The sequence below is a fragment of the Nicotiana sylvestris genome, chromosome 11 (genome assembly GCF_000393655.2).
Source record: "Nicotiana sylvestris chromosome 11, ASM39365v2, whole genome shotgun sequence".
Taxonomy (NCBI): Eukaryota; Viridiplantae; Streptophyta; class Magnoliopsida; order Solanales; family Solanaceae; genus Nicotiana; species Nicotiana sylvestris.
The window spans coordinates 21,476,806-21,495,765 of NC_091067.1; the positions used below are offsets into that span (position 1 = coordinate 21,476,806).

The 18,960-nt window shown below is 39.2% G+C and overlaps 1 protein-coding gene across 1 annotated transcript; it reads right to left on the reverse strand.

Annotated features, from left to right (window-relative positions):
* Window positions 1–15,719: 15,719 nt before the first annotated feature.
* Window positions 15,720–16,505, reverse strand: LOC138880805 (uncharacterized). The gene has a single exon (XM_070160984.1). It carries the CDS (start codon window positions 16,503–16,505, stop codon window positions 15,720–15,722), a length of 786 nt encoding a protein of 261 aa, XP_070017085.1.
* Between the last annotated feature and the right edge of the window lie 2,455 nt (window positions 16,506–18,960).

The following is an 18,960-nucleotide window of genomic DNA, read 5'->3' on the forward strand; positions in this document are numbered from 1 at the left end:
GTCCTACTGCTGCGGTCCGTAAGCTGCTCCCTGATCTGTGCACAAAAATGCACAGAGTGTAGCATCAGCACAACCGACCCCATGTGCTGGTAAGTGCCTGGCCTAACCCCGACGAAGTAGTGACGAGGCTAGACAGTACCTACCACAATTAACCTGTACAAATATATACAACAAGTGCAAGAAAACAATAACAAGATAATACAAAGTAAATCTGGGAGGGGACATGCTATCGGGGAGTAACAGATAAAAATGAAATATCGGAAATAAACAGAAGAAACTCCGGTTTCCATGATATATATATATATATATATATATATATATAGTGGACGGCGTGACACACGATCCCATAATATCATATATAAGTGGACGGCATGTCACACGATCCCATAATATAGTATATAAGTTGACGGCGTGCCACACGATCCCAATTCATATCATATATAAGTGGACGGCGTGCCACACGATCCCATAATATCATATATAAGTAGACGGCGTGCCACACGATCCTATAATATAGTTCATAATATCTGACTTCATATAGTAGACCCCTTCAGGGGAGAATAACAACTCAATACCTTTAACCCGGCAAGGGTACAACTAACAGCCCAAAATATCCCGACAAGGGAGAATATATATATCAGTCTACACATCCCGGCAAGGGAGTATTCACAACACATTCTCCTTTTAAATCATTCTTCCTCAACCGTTCACATTATATGAAACTTATCAAATAAACAAGGAGCTTGTGTCACATTATTCGAATTAAAAGCAATCAAGACTCACGGTCATGCTAGACTCCGGTGCATAGATAACCGTCACCATGCCTATACACCGTACTCCACATTAGCAAGTAGCAAATATCATCCTAATCCTATTCCCTCAAGCCAAAGTTAGAACAAACACTTACCTCGAATGCTCCAAACTCAACTCACGCTTCTAGTATAGCTTTACCTCTTGATTCCACCACCAATCCGCTCGAATCTAGTCATAAGTTACTTAATCACATTAATAATTACTAAATGAATCATCCCCAATGCATGAAAATAGATTCTTACAAGGTTTTTCCCAAAAAGGTCAAAAACACCCACGGACCCATGTGGTCGAAACTCGAGGTTCGGACCTAAACCCGGTTACCCATTCTCCCACGAATCCAAATATATGCTTTGTTTTGAAATCGGACCCCAAATTGAGGTCCAACTCCTCAATTTGTAGAAAACCTAGGTTCTACCCAAAACACCCAATTTCCCCCATGAAAATCTTTGTTTTGAAGTTGAAATCATGTTAAAAGATGTTAAGAAGTGAAGAAAATGAGTTAGAAATCACTTACCAATCGTTTTGAAGAAGAAAAGTTGTTTGGAAAATCGCCTCTTAGGTTTTGGATTTTTGAAAAGTGGAAAAATGGCTAAAAATCCCGAATTTATACATTTTGCTGGGGGCTGGCGCGGACCGCACAGAAATGCACCGCGGCCGCGCCGAGGGAGGGAGGAAGTGGGCTTCCTCTGAACCCACCGAGCGCGGACCGCACTGATTTGGTGCGCGGCCACGCTGGTCGACCTGGCTACCCCCTCTAAACCCCACCACGCGGACCGCACAGAAAAGTGTCGTGGCCGCGTGGCTGCCAGCGCGGACCGCGCGGAAATGGCCACGGCCGCGCTGAACCTGCAATACCTGAACCTGCATTGTTTTAAGTTTAAGACCTCCCCGGCCCCACTCAAAACTCACCGGAGCCCTCGGGCTCCAAACCAAACATGCACACAACCTTAAAACATCTTACGGACTTACTCGTACGATCAAATCGCCAAGATAACATCATATACATAGAATCAAGCCTCAAAACACATGATTTTCTTTCAACTTTCATAAAACTCAAATTCCCCATCTTAATTCCGAAACACGTCATATGACGTCCGTTTTTAGCCAAACTTTACAGATAGTGCTTAAAACATATTTAAGACTCGTACCGGGCGTCGGAACCAAAATACGAGCCCGATACCACAGTTTTCCGATCAATTTTCTTCTTCATTTTCCTTAATTAATTTCAGAAAACAATTTCACACAAAAATTTATTTCTCGGGCTTGGGACCTCGGAATTTAATTCCGGGTACATGCCCAAGTACCATATTTTTCTACGGACCCTTCGGGACCGTCGAATCACAGGTCCGGGTCCGTTTACCCAAAATGTTGACCGAAGTCAATATTATGCGTATTAAATATCAAAATTCATCAAATTTCTCACAAAATTCACATATTTCAACATAAAAGCTTTCCGGCTTCGCGCCCGGACTGCGCACGCAATATCGAGGCAACTAAAAGCGAGGTTTTCAAGGCCTCAGAAGCACGGAACAAGGAAGAATTATGGTGATGACCCTTTGGGTCGTCACAATGTTAGTGAATCGTGGTGTTTTGATTCCCTGTTAAGATGGTTGTATTAATTGTTTTAGAGGTTAAATCTCAAATAGGTTCATTTATTGATTGTTCTTGCTAATGTCAGTTCTGATTGTCCAAGTGTGGGGTTTATTTCTGATTTCATTTCATGTTAAACCTATTTAGGTTTTAGAAATTAATGTCATTTGATTCGGTTTGCCGATGGATTATGTTGGAAAATTGTTTGTTTAGTTTGAAAATTTTTAGAACTTTCAGGGGTTTCAATTGAACAAATAGAAACTTAAATGGGGTCATGGAGGAGTTTAAATGAAAAACTAAGAACTTGGGAGGTTGTTTTGAGAGTAAAAATCATATTTTATGTTAGGGAAGCTTCTAGAATATGGGCAGCTGGCCCAATCTTGGCCAGCGCAAGTGTTGGAGCCAATTAAAGGACTGCCAGCTGTCCCATTTAGTTAAAAAAGATGCCTTGCAGGCTGAGAATATTTCTCATTTCTGTTTTAGGCACATGGCCTTAGAGGCTTATAAATGAGGGACTTCCTTCACTCTAGGAGGAGATTTTTCAAGCACTATTCTCTGCACCTAGAACACTGAAAATATACACACATTGAGAGAGTTTCAGAATCAGAAAAACACAAAAAGGGGTCTTGAGTATTGTTCTGTTGGTCAGTTGGTTTTCAATTTTCTGGGTTTTTAAAAGAGCTTCACAATTTTGCTGGTTCTGGGTTGAAACATAGACTGAGCTGGTTGTGTTGTTGCTGATCACTATTGTTCTGCTATTGATCTCCTATTTTGTTCATCCGATTGAACTTTCTTTTGTTTATGTTGCTGTATCCAGGTACTCCTATGAACTTTTGGATGGAAAACTAAGCTGTAAAGGATGCTTGTTGTTTGAGTTTGCAATATGAAATCCCAATGTTAAGGTGTTAGAGTTGTGGCTTCATATGTATGCTACTCATAATTTGTTTAGTTTAACATCCTGTTTTTCTGTAATTTAGATGTTTTCACATGAATGGCCAGTTTAGTTTAGTCTATTTCATGTATTATTTTGGACAATTTTGAGGCAATAGGCAGCCATGATAGCTTATATGGTCATTATTAAAATTTGTTTTGATTCTGAGAGTATTGTTCTAATTATTTGACAGTTCATAGTGTTAGCAATCTTAGATCATTAGTCTAGTTTGTCTTGGCTCTTAAGTCAAGGCCAGCTGAACTTTCTTTCTTGAACATCATGTTTTATGATTAATCAGTCAGTTGACACCCGTGCTTTGAGTAATATAGATGATTCAGCATATTAATTTTCAGATCTTAGTATTCATATTTTTATTGTGATTTATATGTATAGAGCGGCTTGAATATCAAGAAGGGCCTGGCATGTTTAAAGTTTTCAGTTGAACCAGGACTTGATTCTTGGTCTCATAAGTTGGCTTATTTGTCTCAAGGCTCGAACGCGGCCAGATTTGGCCTCAATTTTGTTTTGGGCTTAATTTGAAGCCCAGTAGTCTTCGTATGTTAATTTAATAATAAAGGGATTTCAATATGGATTTTGGCTTAAAGTTCAAATTAATTTCATTGTTGGGTTTTGTTAAGCATTCTCATAATCCGATTACAATGAGCCTCATGTTAGGAATTTGTCTTAAAAAAACAACTGGGATGCGTAATTGGCCCAGTTAAATCCCAAGGCCTCCTGTTGATTTATCCTCAATTCTGGGCCTCATTTCAAAGCCCAATTTACCTCTTAGGACCTTTGGGCGTTTCTGGGCTTATTGCAAGCTTGAAACCTGACCCAAATATTTAAATGTTTAGGTGTATTACCTCATGTAGGTTTGTTGAATAGCTTTAGATTGAATTTTAATTTAGATAAGAATCCAAACATCTTTAGATGGCTTTAATTAAGTATGATGTCATGAGGAAATAGATTGAGGTGCGTCGTATTAATTAAATCGCCTATGGCCCTCATACTAATCTCATAACTTAGATATTAAAAATGAACTTCGTAGTTTGCTTTAGGCGCGTTAATTATATAGTTATCATTGCTACTACTAAAATCTGGGTGTACATTTCATGTGTGACCTGGTGCTAATTTCCAACAAGGTTAAATAGGACGTGTCGTGAATCACGGGTGCATTTTATGTAGCGTGTCTTGCGATGTATTTTCAATAACCTTGAAATAATTCTTTAAATAAATAAAAGCGGTTATAAAGTTAAAATGCACATAGGTTTAAAAGTGTTTTAAAAATCAGATAAGTAGGCCAATAATAATAGTTGAGTGACCGTGCTAGAACCACGGAACTCGGGAATGCCTAACACCTTCTCCCGGGTTAACAGAATTCTTTACCCGAATTTCTGTGTTCGCGGACTATAAATAGAGTTAATTTTCTCGATTCGGGAGTTTAAACCGGTGACTTGGGACATCATAAATTATCCCAAGTGTCGACTTTGAATTTAATAAAACAATCCCGTTTCGATTGTCACTTAAATTGGAAAAAACTCCCCTATATCCCTTCCGGGGTGGTAGAAAGGAGGTGTGACAGCTCTGGCGACTCTGCTGGGGACAAGAACCCAGAACTTCTGGTTCAGGGTTCAGAATTCGAGCTTAGAATAACTGTTATAGTTGGCTTTTATTTATTATCTGATTTTTATATGTTTGAGCCTAATGTGCTAATTGCCGCTTTGATATTGTTTGGACCTTATATAAATTGTTACGAAACCCTCCTCTCTCTGAGTCTTCTAAATCATCTGGGAATGGTGCACTTTGTGTGACTTCTCTTCTGTTAGAGTCATATTCCAATTTTAGAATGAAGTTCGGACAAGTTGCAAAGCCGGTGAAGCTACTGTATTTTCAGTACGCTGCTCCCTCCCCCCCCCCGGCTCGAGCTGCCCGCTCGGGTAAGCCAGGTCTAGAACAAATAAACCCAGGTTTTCAAACCTAGTATAACATAGGCTCATGTTGAATCCCTAGTAGGAACGCTTGTTTGCATCACGTGCATTTGACTTTGGGGACTCAACACAGGGGTTGGGTCCGTCTAGGACAGGTACACCCGAAATCAAAAGACCATCCTTATGCATTTTACTTGTTACTTGTGCATTTATTTGACTCGGATTGCATGTTGCCCGGCTTCTAGAATAGGGAAAAAAATTGAGAAAAATCAAATTGAGATGAGAGAGGGGAAATTACCCGCCTGTGAAAACCTGGTGTCCAAAATATCCCCAAAACTCTGCCAAAATTTTTCGAAAAAAAAAAGGCTATTTCAAATGTTTATGTTTTCTGTTGCGTCAAAATTGACCGAACTACGTAAGTTTGATTCTCACCGGATGTGGGATACGTAGACAACCCTCATTGGGTCCAATTCCATTTTTGCAAAAATAACCCAAAAAAAAATATGAAGTGTCGCTATTTTGTCATAAATAAATTAGGTAATATTGTTCTTGTCTAAAATAGCCAAAATGCCCCAAAAGAGCACCAGAAGGCTGCTTTTGCAAGAATATCCACCTAGAGTCCTTTTTTCAATTTTTTGGTTAATTAGCAAACACAACCCTCAAATCTTCTTTCTTGAGGGGCTGAAGGACTGTATTCGCAAAAGTGTTTTGTTTTAAATTGCAATTTTCAAAATTGGTAATTTTTTCTTGAGTCAAAGTAAATCATGGTCTTTTAACCAACACTTTAAATAAATGAGCACGATTAAAAATGAACCTTTCATAGTCCTCGAGGAAATCCGTTAAAACTCCATATGTGGTGGAATGATTTAGGGGAAGTCAGTAGAGATAATGTGATAAAAGCTTTGGCCAGTCTTGTTGGGCTTCTGAAGATTAAGCCGAGAACGGACATAATTGAGGCCTTGATACCCTTTTGGGACCCAACGCATAATGTGTTCCATTTTACTGATTTTGAGCTAACCCCTACGCTTGAGGAAATAGCGGGCTACGCTGGTTTTAGTGGAAATCTAAGAAATCAATACCCAATGGCACCTTTAAAGTGAAAGCAAGTATCAAGGTATTATAATTTTAGATTTCAATTGTAGTATATTTCTTTTTGAAAATTTATACATCTTACTTTCTCTATTTTAGAATATATAAATAGCCTAGATACTTTGATATCTTTAATGTATTTTGCTAGATAGTATAAGAATATTTGTTTGTTAGTTGCTAAGATTGAAAACTATATCAATCTATATACAAATGTTGTTTAAGATAAGTTTTATCAGAAAATACTTAAATTTACTGAAGTATAGTTCCATCGCATCCGAAGAGTTTGGTGATTGTTTCCCATTTAGCATTTTATACCCTTCGGTGCTCTTTTTTATTCCAATTTACAAGATTGTACTATAGTAATATTTTAGATATATATCAGTGTTTATTTTTTCTTTAGTTTATAATAACAATAATTATTTTCCTTTCTTTTATCAGTTTTTTTAAAAAGATTTTCTTAAATTGCAATGCTTTCACTCTCAACTACTGATTAAAGAAAGATGAAGAAACTTCGTTTGTGACATCCTATTCAAATGTTTGCGAGAGGAGTTGCATTTTCAATAAAGTAGATGTCAATGTGTCTTCGCTATAATCAATAGTATAATCTGTAGAACTTTGGCCTTATGAGACATTGCAAATAGAGATTAAAAATTATTATTGAAAATTAGGATTTGGGCGCACATATTATGAGTAGAAAACTACATGGATTATGATAATTCAAACTTATCGAAGGAGTAATCTTAGAAAATGAAATGAAAACCCTAAATGTCCATTAAGAAATAGGAAAATTCTCTTCAAAAATTTAAAAAGGGAAGTAAATGTAATACACAGAGAAGCTTTATTCTAGAGCATAATTAATGTACTTGGAGCATTATTATAAAATTAGACACTTGACCAAAAGAAGTGAAGTTGTAAAAGTTCGTCTCAATAGGTTTTAATTGATAGGCTATTTCACAGACATAAGTATTGTGCTAGAACTTTAGTATCCATATTTAATTATTTTTTTCATATTTGATATTTTTTACGACCGCGCAAAGCGCGGACCTATATATTAGTTATTATTATTGTAGCTCCGTTCCTAATACTAAATTTAAGGTGGTAATTAGTGGCATTTCCAAATCTAAACCACTTTACTAGCTAATTAATTAAGTTAAGAGAGTGAATTTTGTAGATATATCAAATTCTCTCTGTACTTATAATTGTCACTCATAAGTTAAGACTCCATTTCAAAACAGTAGATTTTATTGAAATCGCACAATAGTAACCTAAGAATATACATCATAGGTAACCTGTTGAAATTGATCAAATTACATAGAACATTTTTTTTTGGTAAATAAAACTTGAACGGCCCCCCTTTTGGCCAAAAAAACGAAAATTTATTCTTTTTGAAATCAGTGTTTCGCCATTAAATTTTCGATTTGCACTTGAAGATGAATTTCAAAAAATTTCCAAAAATTTAGAAAACTTAAAAAAAAAAAAACTATTTTTCAAAATTTTCACTTCAGATCACTCACAATAATTCAAAAACAGCCTAAAATTATATTCATATCCAAACACAATTCTAATTTTCAAATACCATTTTTTACTTCTTTTTCCCAAAATTTTACCATTCTTATGTCCAAACGCCCACTAAAACTTTTATTCATGGAAAAAATAAACCAATTATTTTTGAAAAATATAATATACGTAGGAGTAAAGGAATATTAGTGTAGGGTTAGGAGGAGGTCCACCTCCATCAGTCTACTGTCATCAGTCATCACCCACCCGTGCATCCTTCAATTTGATTTACTCTTCTTCTTCTTTTGTCCGTGCTCGTCGCAAGTTGAAGCCTTTTTGTTTTTTTTTACTCTGGTCGTCTAAATTTATGTAGTACTATCATTTAACTGGTCACAGAGTATAGAAAGAAAAAAATCTTGAAATTATGATCTAAGATAAATTTATACATTTGTGTGCTTATAAATAATTAATTAGGATAAAATAAAAATAAATTATTCTTTAAAATAAAAAAGTCCTGAACCGAAAATATATTCGAAATAATATCTCTACCTTTACAAGATGAGTTAAGATTTGTGTACACGTTACCCTCTTCAAATTTCACTCTTAGATTTCACTAAATTTATTGTTGTTGTTCTAAATATAGAAAAGTAATATCCTTTTAGGATAAAGAAAACATTACTATTTATTTTGCCGGATTAAATTTTTTAAGGTGAATTGTCATGTACTACCATTGGTTTTGTCTCATTTTACTTCACACACGGAAAAAAGTGCAACTTTTTTAACTTTATGTGTTACTGAGGTAAAACTAAAGTTAGAATTGTTTTCCGTAGGATACCATTTACACTTTTACTTACTGCGTTGGAGATGGTCATTCCACTTTTTCCTATAAAGATTAGATGGTTTCTGACAAAGAAATTACTGCAGCATCTAGCCAGGATTGTTGGAAGACAAATAGAAAACAAAAGAACTATCCACGTTACAATTTGACATGTCTACCGTATAAACAACACTAGCAAAGATAAAATTTTCATTAAAGAAAATTAAAAACAATATGCAAAAATACTATGAAAATTCAAATTAATATGATATACTCCTATAGTCCTATACAATGTACAAAGAGGGTTCAGATCAGTATGGTACGTGAAGAATAGTGAACTAACAGAAAGTGAATGGTTGGGTGTGCGAATAAAGTCTCACATTGATAGCTGAAAAGATTAGGAGTCTACATATAAGGTATATGAATCTCTTAATGGTGTGAGGCCTTCTGGGAAAAACCGTGCAGGTTTGGCCCAAAGCGGATCCCACTACAAAAAAACTGGAATTAGCTACGAACGTCGTCGCTAATCTGTCGCTAAAATACTCGTAGCTAGAAGAATCTTTTAATAATCCATCGCTAATCTGTCGCTAAATGAGATTAGCGACGGATTTTTCTGTTTAGCTACAGATTTTGTCCGTCGCTAAAACCTGATTTTTTTAGTAGTACCATATTAAGAGTGTATTTGGACTAGTTTAGTTCAACAATTGGTATCAACACCCAGGTTCAACGGGAAGAGTATGGAGATGGCAGAGTGATGGTTCGCGACGACATGCACACAAGAAGCCGCTAGTCGCGGGCTTCAGGTGCCATAATACTTTAACAATGTGGGTGGCACATAGTAATCTTGGAAATTAACCCGTGGATCGTGATAGTGGGCCACAAGAAACTTAGTTCGAGGAGGAGATTGTTGAGTATGCGAACAAAGTCCCACATTAATAGCTGAAAAAATTGGGAGTCTACTAGGGGTGTACATGGACCGGGTTGGTTCGGTTTTTATCAAAACCAAACCAAACCAATTATATCAGTTTGGATTGGTTCGGTTTTGTCGGATTTTTCGGATTTTTTTGTTACATGAATATTATTTCAATCTTACTTTGTTAAAATTATAGATAAAGCTTTGATAAGTAAACATATGTTTAGTAAATATGGAAAAAAATTGACAAACATATGATCTATTAAAATATTCTAATGGGAGAATTTTTTTAGTAACACATGATAGTTATTTCTTAGTCGTCTAACAATAATTTTTCGTTAATTTACGCTCTCAAGGTTAATACATGAGAGGATCCCAAATATTTCTACATTTTCTAAAGAAAATTCACTATAAAGTCTTAAAAATATAAATAAAATTTATATATTTATATGTCGGTTTGGTTCGGGTTTTTTTTACTCAATACCAAATCAAGTCAAACCAAACCTAGTCGGGTTTTTTAATCGGTTTGTTTTGGTTTTTCGGTTTGGTGCGGTTTTTCGATTCGGTTTGAACACCCCTAGAGTCTATATATAAAGTGTAGGGATCTCTTAATGGTGCGAGACATTTTACGGAAAACCGAAAGTTTGGCCCAAAACGGACAATGTCACACCTTATTAAGAAGTATTTGGGCTAGTTTAGCCCAACAAAAATAAAGCAAGAAAGTTTAAATAAACAATACCACAATACTCCCGTTATATGTTTTGGCCATGCCGCATTGTTACAACAAGGGCATAATTGTCAAAGCTATTAATTAGTGGCATATCTAAACTTTTTTTGCATAATTCAGGAGCAAATTTGATTATATTCTCAAGATTGAATGTAGGGTGTGTTGCGGAATATCGTGGGTTAACTAGCACACAATCACACACAAAACAAATAGAGAAGAAATATCAACACAAGGATTTAACAAGGTTCGACTAAGCCTAATCCACGAGGCAAAATCAGATAGAGTTTTCCACTATGAATGAGAAGAAAAGCACAATACAATTTATAGAATCCCCAACTACAACCCCTATATATAGATTTCAAAAGGTCTCAAACATATATGAGAAAGATTTTCCAATTTGACGAGGAATATAGGTTTTCCTTTCCCAAATCTATTAGGACAATGGGTTTTCCTAAACCTATAGGAACTATGAGTTTCCTAAAAATACAAGGAAATAATTCAAGCCACAAATAACAAATCTTCCCATTGGCTTGAATTCTCTTCATCAACAGGAATAATGTCTCTCTACCTTACCCTCAGCCCTTGCAAGGGCTCTATTCATTGGCACACACATCAACCAAGTCTAGGCAACGCCTAACCTTGTTAAGAGACTCAATCTTTTCAGCCATAACACTAATCCATCGATTTGGTTCTATACCCAGAATAGCTTTTGGATAGATATAACACTCAAACACATCAACGGTCTCTGCAACTGCCAAAGCAAATCCCACTAGATTTGTATATCCAAGAAGATTCTCATTAACTACGTTTGCAAACCTTTGTGGTAGGTTGATCACTCTCTTCTCTTTGCTTGTTGCAATGCTATATGGTTGTTGTTGCGCAGGTGCATCAACATTATCATCTTAATCAATATTTTGCACCTCATCCACTTCTTCTACTTTAAAACTACTAGATTGAGCTAGTGGAGATTCAATTGCTAGCTCTATGCGGTCACTGACACCACGATTTATTTCTGTTATTGCCTTCTCCCTCTGACTGTCCAGTGAGGCAGATTCATTGAATGTTACATCCCTACTGATAATTAGCCCATGAGTCTTTTGATCTATGTACCACAAACTATAACCTTTCACTCCAATTGCATACCCTAGAAATATGCACTTCTTTGCCCTCGGCTCAAGTTTTCCATCCCTCACATGAGCATAAGTAGGACAATCAAATATCCTTAAATTTGAATATTCAGCAAGCGAACCGGACCATACCTCAAAAGGAGTTTTGAACTCAATAGCTGTGGATGAAGATCTATTGACCAGATAACAAGCTGTATTGATTGCTTCAGCCTAAAAATCTTTGCTAACACATGAGCGTGAAAGCATGCTTCGTACCCTATCACAAAGCGTTCTATTCATACGTTCTGCAACACCATTTTGTTGTGGTGTTCCGACACAAGTGCAGTGTCTCACTATGCCCTCCCTGCTGTAGAAATTCTCGAACTTAGAATTGCAAATTCCAACCCATTGTCAGTTCGAAGATGCTTAACTTTTCTTTTCGTCTACCTCTCAACCATCGTCTTCCATTTAACAAATGTCGAAAATGCCTCATCCTTTGTTTTCAGAAAATACACCCACACTATCCTTGAGTAATCATCAATCAAAGTCAAAAAATACCTGGCACCACTCTTGAAGGGAACTCTGTTTGGACCCCACAAGTCAGAGTGTATATAATCAAACTTGTCTCTGATCTTGTGTTCGGCCTTCTTGATGAACTTTACCCTTGTCTGTTTACCAAATACACAATGCTCACAAAAATTCAAAACTTGATTTTTGTACCCATTCAGCAAATTTTGCTTACTCAACAAAGACAATTCATTATCGCTCATATGGCCAAGTCGCAAGTACCACAACTGAGACTGATTCAGATCACTTTTCCCAGAAGCTATACCAGCTTCCCTTTTAACTATACTGGCCTAAAGATGATACAATTTAGAATGTAGTTTACCTTTCATGAGTACCATGGAGCCTTTACACACTTTAAGTATTCTATTCTCGGAGTGAAATTTATACCCTTGATCATCCAACACTCAATGTAGTTTACCCTTATTTATCCGAGGAACATGCCAACACCCAATGTTTCTGATAATTCCGTCGAACATTCTCAATTTGATGTTACCAACCCCCTCTACTGGTAATGTATTATCATCTTCCATATAGACAGTCCCACTCATTTGCTTGTAAGTTGCAAACCAATTCTTGTATGGACACATGTGGAAAGTAGCACTAGAATCAAGAACCCAAGAATTTTGCCGATGACTAGAACTCACAGCATAGGCTTCCCCTACATAGTCACTATCATCATAATTATTACCAATGTCAATAATATTTGCCGAATTATCTATTTTCTGCTTCCCTCTTTTCTCCTTCAGCTTAGGACAATCTCTCTTGTAGCGACCTTGCTCCCCGCACTCATAATAGTGTTCCTTCCTTGCTCTAGACTTTGATCTGGAGGTTGACTTTTTCCTGTTAAAGTCCTTTTGTTGGGTTCTTCCTCTAATCACAAGACCCTCGCCCTCAATTCTACTGTCTGGAAAGCTCTTTTTCAACTCTTTAGATTTTAGTGCATTACTAACATCTTCTAGTGAAATGCTGTTTTTCCCATATAGTAGTGTATCGACAAAAGTATTATAACACAGTGGTAAAGAACATAACACAATCAAGGCCTGATCCTCACTCTCAATTTTGATATCCACATTCTTCAGGCCGATTATAATTGAATTAAACTCATCAATGTGAGTTTTGACAGGTGTACCTTCATTTATACGGAGATTGTATAACCTCTTTTTTAGGTAGGGGCAGTTTATAAGCGATTTTTTAGAATACAGATCTTCCAGCTTCTTCTATGTCGTTGCTACAATAGTTTCTTCAGCAATTTCCTGAAGAACGCTATCTGTAACGCTCATGAAAATCGCACTCAAAGTCATCTCCTTCAGGTCTACCTTCTCTGTCTCCTTCATCTCTTCAGGAAAATCCTCATCAATTGCTTTCCATAATCCTTGTAACACCAGGAATGATTTCATCCTAATCTTCCATAGACTGAAACTAGAACCTCCGTCAAATTTCTCTACTTCGTACTTTGTTGAAGATGATGAAGACATCTTAACCCTAGATTATATGTAAAAACTCGAACCTTGCTCTGATACCTATTGTTGCATAATATCGTGGGTTAACTAGCACACAATCACGCACAAAGCAAAAGAGAAGAAATATCAACACAAGGATTTAACGAGGTTCGGCTAAGCCTAATCCTCGGGGCAAAAACAGAGAGAGTTTTTCACTATGAATGAGAAGCAAAGCACAGTACAATCTATAAAATCTCCAACTACAACCCCTATATGTAGATCCCAAAAGGTCCCAAACATATATGAGAAAGGTTTCCCAATTTGACAAGGACTATAGGTTTTCCTTTCTCAAATCTATTAGGACAATGGGTTTTCCTAAACCTATAGGGACTATGAATTTCCTAAAAATATAAGGAAACAATTCAAGCCACAAATAACAGGGTGAAATATGGCAGATGGAGTTTTATATATAGTCCATCTATTCAACTTAACCCAATATTTTTCAATGCATAACAACAAATAGTAAGAAAAAATTAGCCAATTAAATTTTAACATATATATTAAATTTTACAACAACTACCCAGTAAAATCCCACATAGTGGGGTCTGGGGAGAGTAATGTGTACGCAGACCTTACCCCTGCCCCGGTAGGACAGAGAGGCTGTTTCTGATAGACCCTCGGCTCAGAACGATGGAAATAATGAAAAACAAGGAAAAAAAGAAAAGAAAAGAGAATTCATTAGAAACTCCAGTAAAAACCATTATAGTAACAGAAGCATAAAAATCAAAAGATGAATGGCATGCAATAACAGTAACCAGAGTCTAAGGAATCTAAGATAAATAACAAGAATAGTGTGGGTTCAACATAAACTGTAAACCATCTAAGATCAACCCTAATCCAACCCCGCCTCACCCCCGGCATGCAGTAAGGAAAGCTCTACTACCCCTATCCTACAACTCTAATGCTAGTCCTTCAGGCCTTCCTATCAAGTGCTATGTCCTCGAAAATCTGCAGACGAACCATGTCCTGCCTGATCACCTCTCCCCAATACTTCTTAGGTCCCTCTACCTCTTCTCATGCCCACCACGGCCAACCGCTCACACCTCCTCACCAGAGCATCGATGCTTCTCCTCTGCACGTGCCCGAACTATCTGAGCCTCGCTTCCCGCATCTTGTCATCCACAGTGGCGACACCCACCTTTCTTTGAATATCTTCATTCCTGATCTTGTCTATCCTAGTGTGCCCACACATCCACCTCAGCATCCGCATCTCTGCTATTTTCAACCTCTGGATATGGGAGTTCTTAACCGGCCAACACTCTGCCCCATACAACATTGCCGGTCTAACCACAGCTCTATAAAACTTACCTTTGAGTATCGGTGGCACTTTCTTGTCACACAAGACTCCAGATGCAAGCCTCCATTTCATCCAGCCCTCCCATATGCGGTGAGTGACGTCTTCGTCGATCTCTCCGTCCCCCTGAATCACCGACCCAAGGTACTTGAAGCTATCTCTCTTGGGGATGACCTGTGACCCAAGCCTCACGTCCCCGCCTACATCCCTTGACTCAGTGCTAAACTTGCACTCCAGGTACTTTGTCTTAGACCTGCTCAATTTGGAACCCTTAGACTCGAGAATCTGTCTCCAAACCTCCAATCTCTCATTAACACCTGCCCTCGTCTCGTCAATTAGAATAATGTCATCATCAAATAGCATACAACATGGCACTTCCCCTTGAATATGATGTGTCAAAGCATCCATCACCAAGGCAAATAAGAATGGGCTAAGCGTAGAGCCTTGGTGTAATCCCATAACAACCGGGAAATGCTCTGAGTCGCCTCCCACAGTCCTAACCTTAGTCTTAGCTCCATCATACATATCCTTGATCGCTCTTATGTAGGCTACCGACACACCCTTCACCTCAAGACATCTCCAGAGCACCTCCCTAGGAACCTTGTCATACGCTTTGTCCAAGTCAATAAACACCATATGCAGATCCTTCTTCTTATCTCTGTACTGTTCCACCAACCTCCTAATAAGGTGGATAGCTTCCGTAGTGGAGCGACCCGGCATGAACCCAAACTGATTGTCGGATATAGACGTCATCTTCCTCACCCTCACCTCCACCACCCTCTCCCAGACTTTCATGGTATGGCTAAGTAACTTGATACCCCTATAATTGTTACAACACTGGATATCACCTTTGTTCTTGTACAAAGGTACCGCTGTACTCGACCTACATTCCTCCGGCATCCTTTTCGTCCTAAAAATTACATTGAACAACCCAGTCAGCCATTCCAATCATGCTCTACCCACATACTTCCAAAACTCAACCGGAATTTCATCTGGCCCGGTCGCTCTACCCCTACTCATCTTACGCAAAGCCCCCACGACCTCGTCGACCATAATGCGCCTGCAATACCTAAAATCTCGGAGACTCTCCAAATGCCCCAAGTCCCCTAGCGCTATATCCCGGTACCCCTCCTCATTTAGAAGACCATAGAAGTACGTCTGCCATCTCTGCTTAATCTGCGGATCTCCCATCAATACTCTACCATCCTCATCTTTGATGCACCTCACTTGGTCCAGATCCCGGACCTTCCTCTCCCTCGCTTTAGCCAGCCGAAACAACTTCATGTCCCCTCCTTTCTCCCCTAATTCCTCGTATATACGGCTAAACGCTGCATTCTTAGCCTCCGTGACCGCCAGCTTCGCCTCCTTTCTAGCCACTTTGTACCTCTCTCTATTCGCTCTCCTCTCCTCCTCGCTTGAGCTCCCTGCCAACTTTGCGTACGCTACCTTCTTCGCCTCCACTTTACCTTGGACTATGTCATTCCACCACCACTCTCCTTGGTGCCTGCTAGAAAAACCCTTCGATACTCCTAGCACTTCTCTCGTCGCCTTCCTCATATAGTTCGCCGTAGTTGACCACATAGTGCTCGCGTCTCCACTACTCCTCCAAGCTCCCATAGCTGATAACCGCCCCTCTAATTCCTGGGCTTTATCCTTGGTTAAAGCTCCCCATCTAATCCTTGGTCGGCCACGAGCATACCTCTTCTTCCTCTTCATCTTCATGCTGATGTCCATCACTAAGAGCCTATGCTGAGTCGCGAGGGTCTCTCTCGGGATAACCTTGCATTCCTTGCACAACCCTCTATCACACCTTCTGAGGAGAAGGTAATCGATCTGAGTCTTTGCCGCCGAACTTCGGAAAGTAACCAGATGCTCCTCCCTCTTCGGAAAAGTTGAGTTCGCAATCACCACCTCGAAAGCCTTAGCAAAGTCTAACAGCGAAGTACCTCATCCGTTCTTATCCCCAAGGCCAAAGCCACCATGCATCTCACCATAACTACCAGCAGCCGCCCCGATATGGCCATTAAAATCCCCTCCAATAAATAACCTTTCAGTAGGAGGAATACTACGCACAATCTCATCCAGGCCCTCCCAAAAGCGCCTCTTAACCTCCTCATCCAAGCCCGCTTGCGGCACGTAAGTGCTAACTATATTGAGGGTGCACTCACCAATGACCAACTTAATAAACATTAGCCTATCATTCACTCGCCTAACCTCAACCACAGACTCTCTAAGATCCATATCCACCAAGATACCCACTCCATTCTTACCCCTCACGACTCTAGAGTACCACAACTTATACCCGTCCGCATTCCTCGCCTTCGATCCTGCCCACCTAGTCTCCTGGACACAAGCTATATTAACCTTTCTCTTCTGGAGAATCTTTGCCAACTCAATAGACTTACCCGTCAGCGTGCCTATGTTCCACGATCCGATCCTCAATCTACAACCTCCCTCTTTCCCCTTACCCTCTTTTCCTCTTGTCCCAACCCCTGACCCCTCCCCACCCCCTTCTCACCCCCGACACCCCTCGAGGACATGACCTTACTCAACCATCCCACACCACGACCATTATACCTACGACAGACTTTGGAAGGCACTAACCCGGGCCTAAACCAGAAAATAACCGGTTGCAACTACAAGTATACTAAAAATACGCTTAAAATGGTGCTAACTAGATCGCCACAAATTATCTAACACAGATAAAGAGACAAGAAAACGGGAGGTACCAACTCCCGATGGAAAGAACCTGGAAATATGACTTGATGCACCCGGAGATGCTCCGCTCTACTCGCCTGTATGCCTCGCGCTTGCCTGGGCAGCTGCAGCAATTCCCGCAAATATAACTTAGGTGCTTTGGAACCCGACGTCCAGCCCTTTGTGACTGTCAAATGGCCTGCTCCGCTATGCTTGTCCGTGCACCTCCCACCCGTCACCAAACAGCCATCAAAAGTGCTACCTGCAACACACACAGCAAACCCTGAGGCCAAGAAAAGGGGGAGGACTGTCACCGGGACGGTCGCTGGAAAACAAAGCCTGCCCGAGAACTAGATGTACGCCGAGGCAAGGTTTGAAGAAAGGGGAAACACATGGGAGGGTGGTGTGGCTGGGCCGGAAAAGCAGAAGATAGCTTGCGCCGGTGGGTCGTCGGCCTAGCTGCTGCTAGGGTTAAAAGAAAGGGAAAGGAAGAGAGAGACCCGGGAAAGAGAAAGGAGAAAGAAAGGAGAGAGAAAGGAGAGGAGAGGAGAGAGAAAGAGAGGGTCGAACTTACCTGGTTCACCTGGACGAATCGCCGGCGCTGAAATTTGCCGGTGGAAATGGCAGTGTTACCATTAGAAAGACAGGCGTGCGTTATCGAAGAGAGAGAAAGAAAAAGCGAAACCTCTTAGTTTCAATATATAATTCAAAATTTAAAAGATAAAGAGTTTGGTGCAAAATAACACCATACATAACAAAAGATTGATAAATAATGACAGTTTGCTTTCTCGTTGCCAACATCTCCATAGTAGTTGCCAGTTGGTAATATTTGAAAAGAGTGTGGCTTTTGTTTACCTAATTCTGTGGGCAATTTTATTTATTACAGGTGGTGGGATGTTATGTTAGTTAATTTAGCTAGTTATATATGGACAGGGTAGTTACTTTTTCTTGTGTGCTCCTTCACCACGGACGAATGCAGAAGTCCAGCTATGAATTCAGTCGAATTCAATAACTTTGTTCAAACAGTATATTTGTTACGAAATTTATTAAATGCGTCCAACTATTAAATAAAAAATATAATTATTAACATTTGAAGTTGTCGTTCTAAAATTCAAAATATATAAAATTAAAATCGTGACTCTCCATTATATATACCCTTCACAGTTTTAACTGCTCTGTGCTACTCCTACAACTTGCAAAAACAGCTAGAGCCAAGTGTCGGGAGTCGAAATTCACGTGACGTCAGTGTTTTACGAAGAGTCGCTTTAATTATCATACGCAAAACTGCACTTTCGGTATTGGGCTGGGCCATAGTTGGGCCCATGGGCCTGGCCCTTTTCTCTCTGACACAGCATTCGTATGATATCACGTGTGGTTCCGTAACTTTGCCGGCGCATCTTTAGCGCTTGTTTCTTCTTCTTCTTCTTCTTTTTAAGTAAGTACTACAGTATTACTACTTAACAACTGCCAACATCTTCTGTTTGGCAACTGT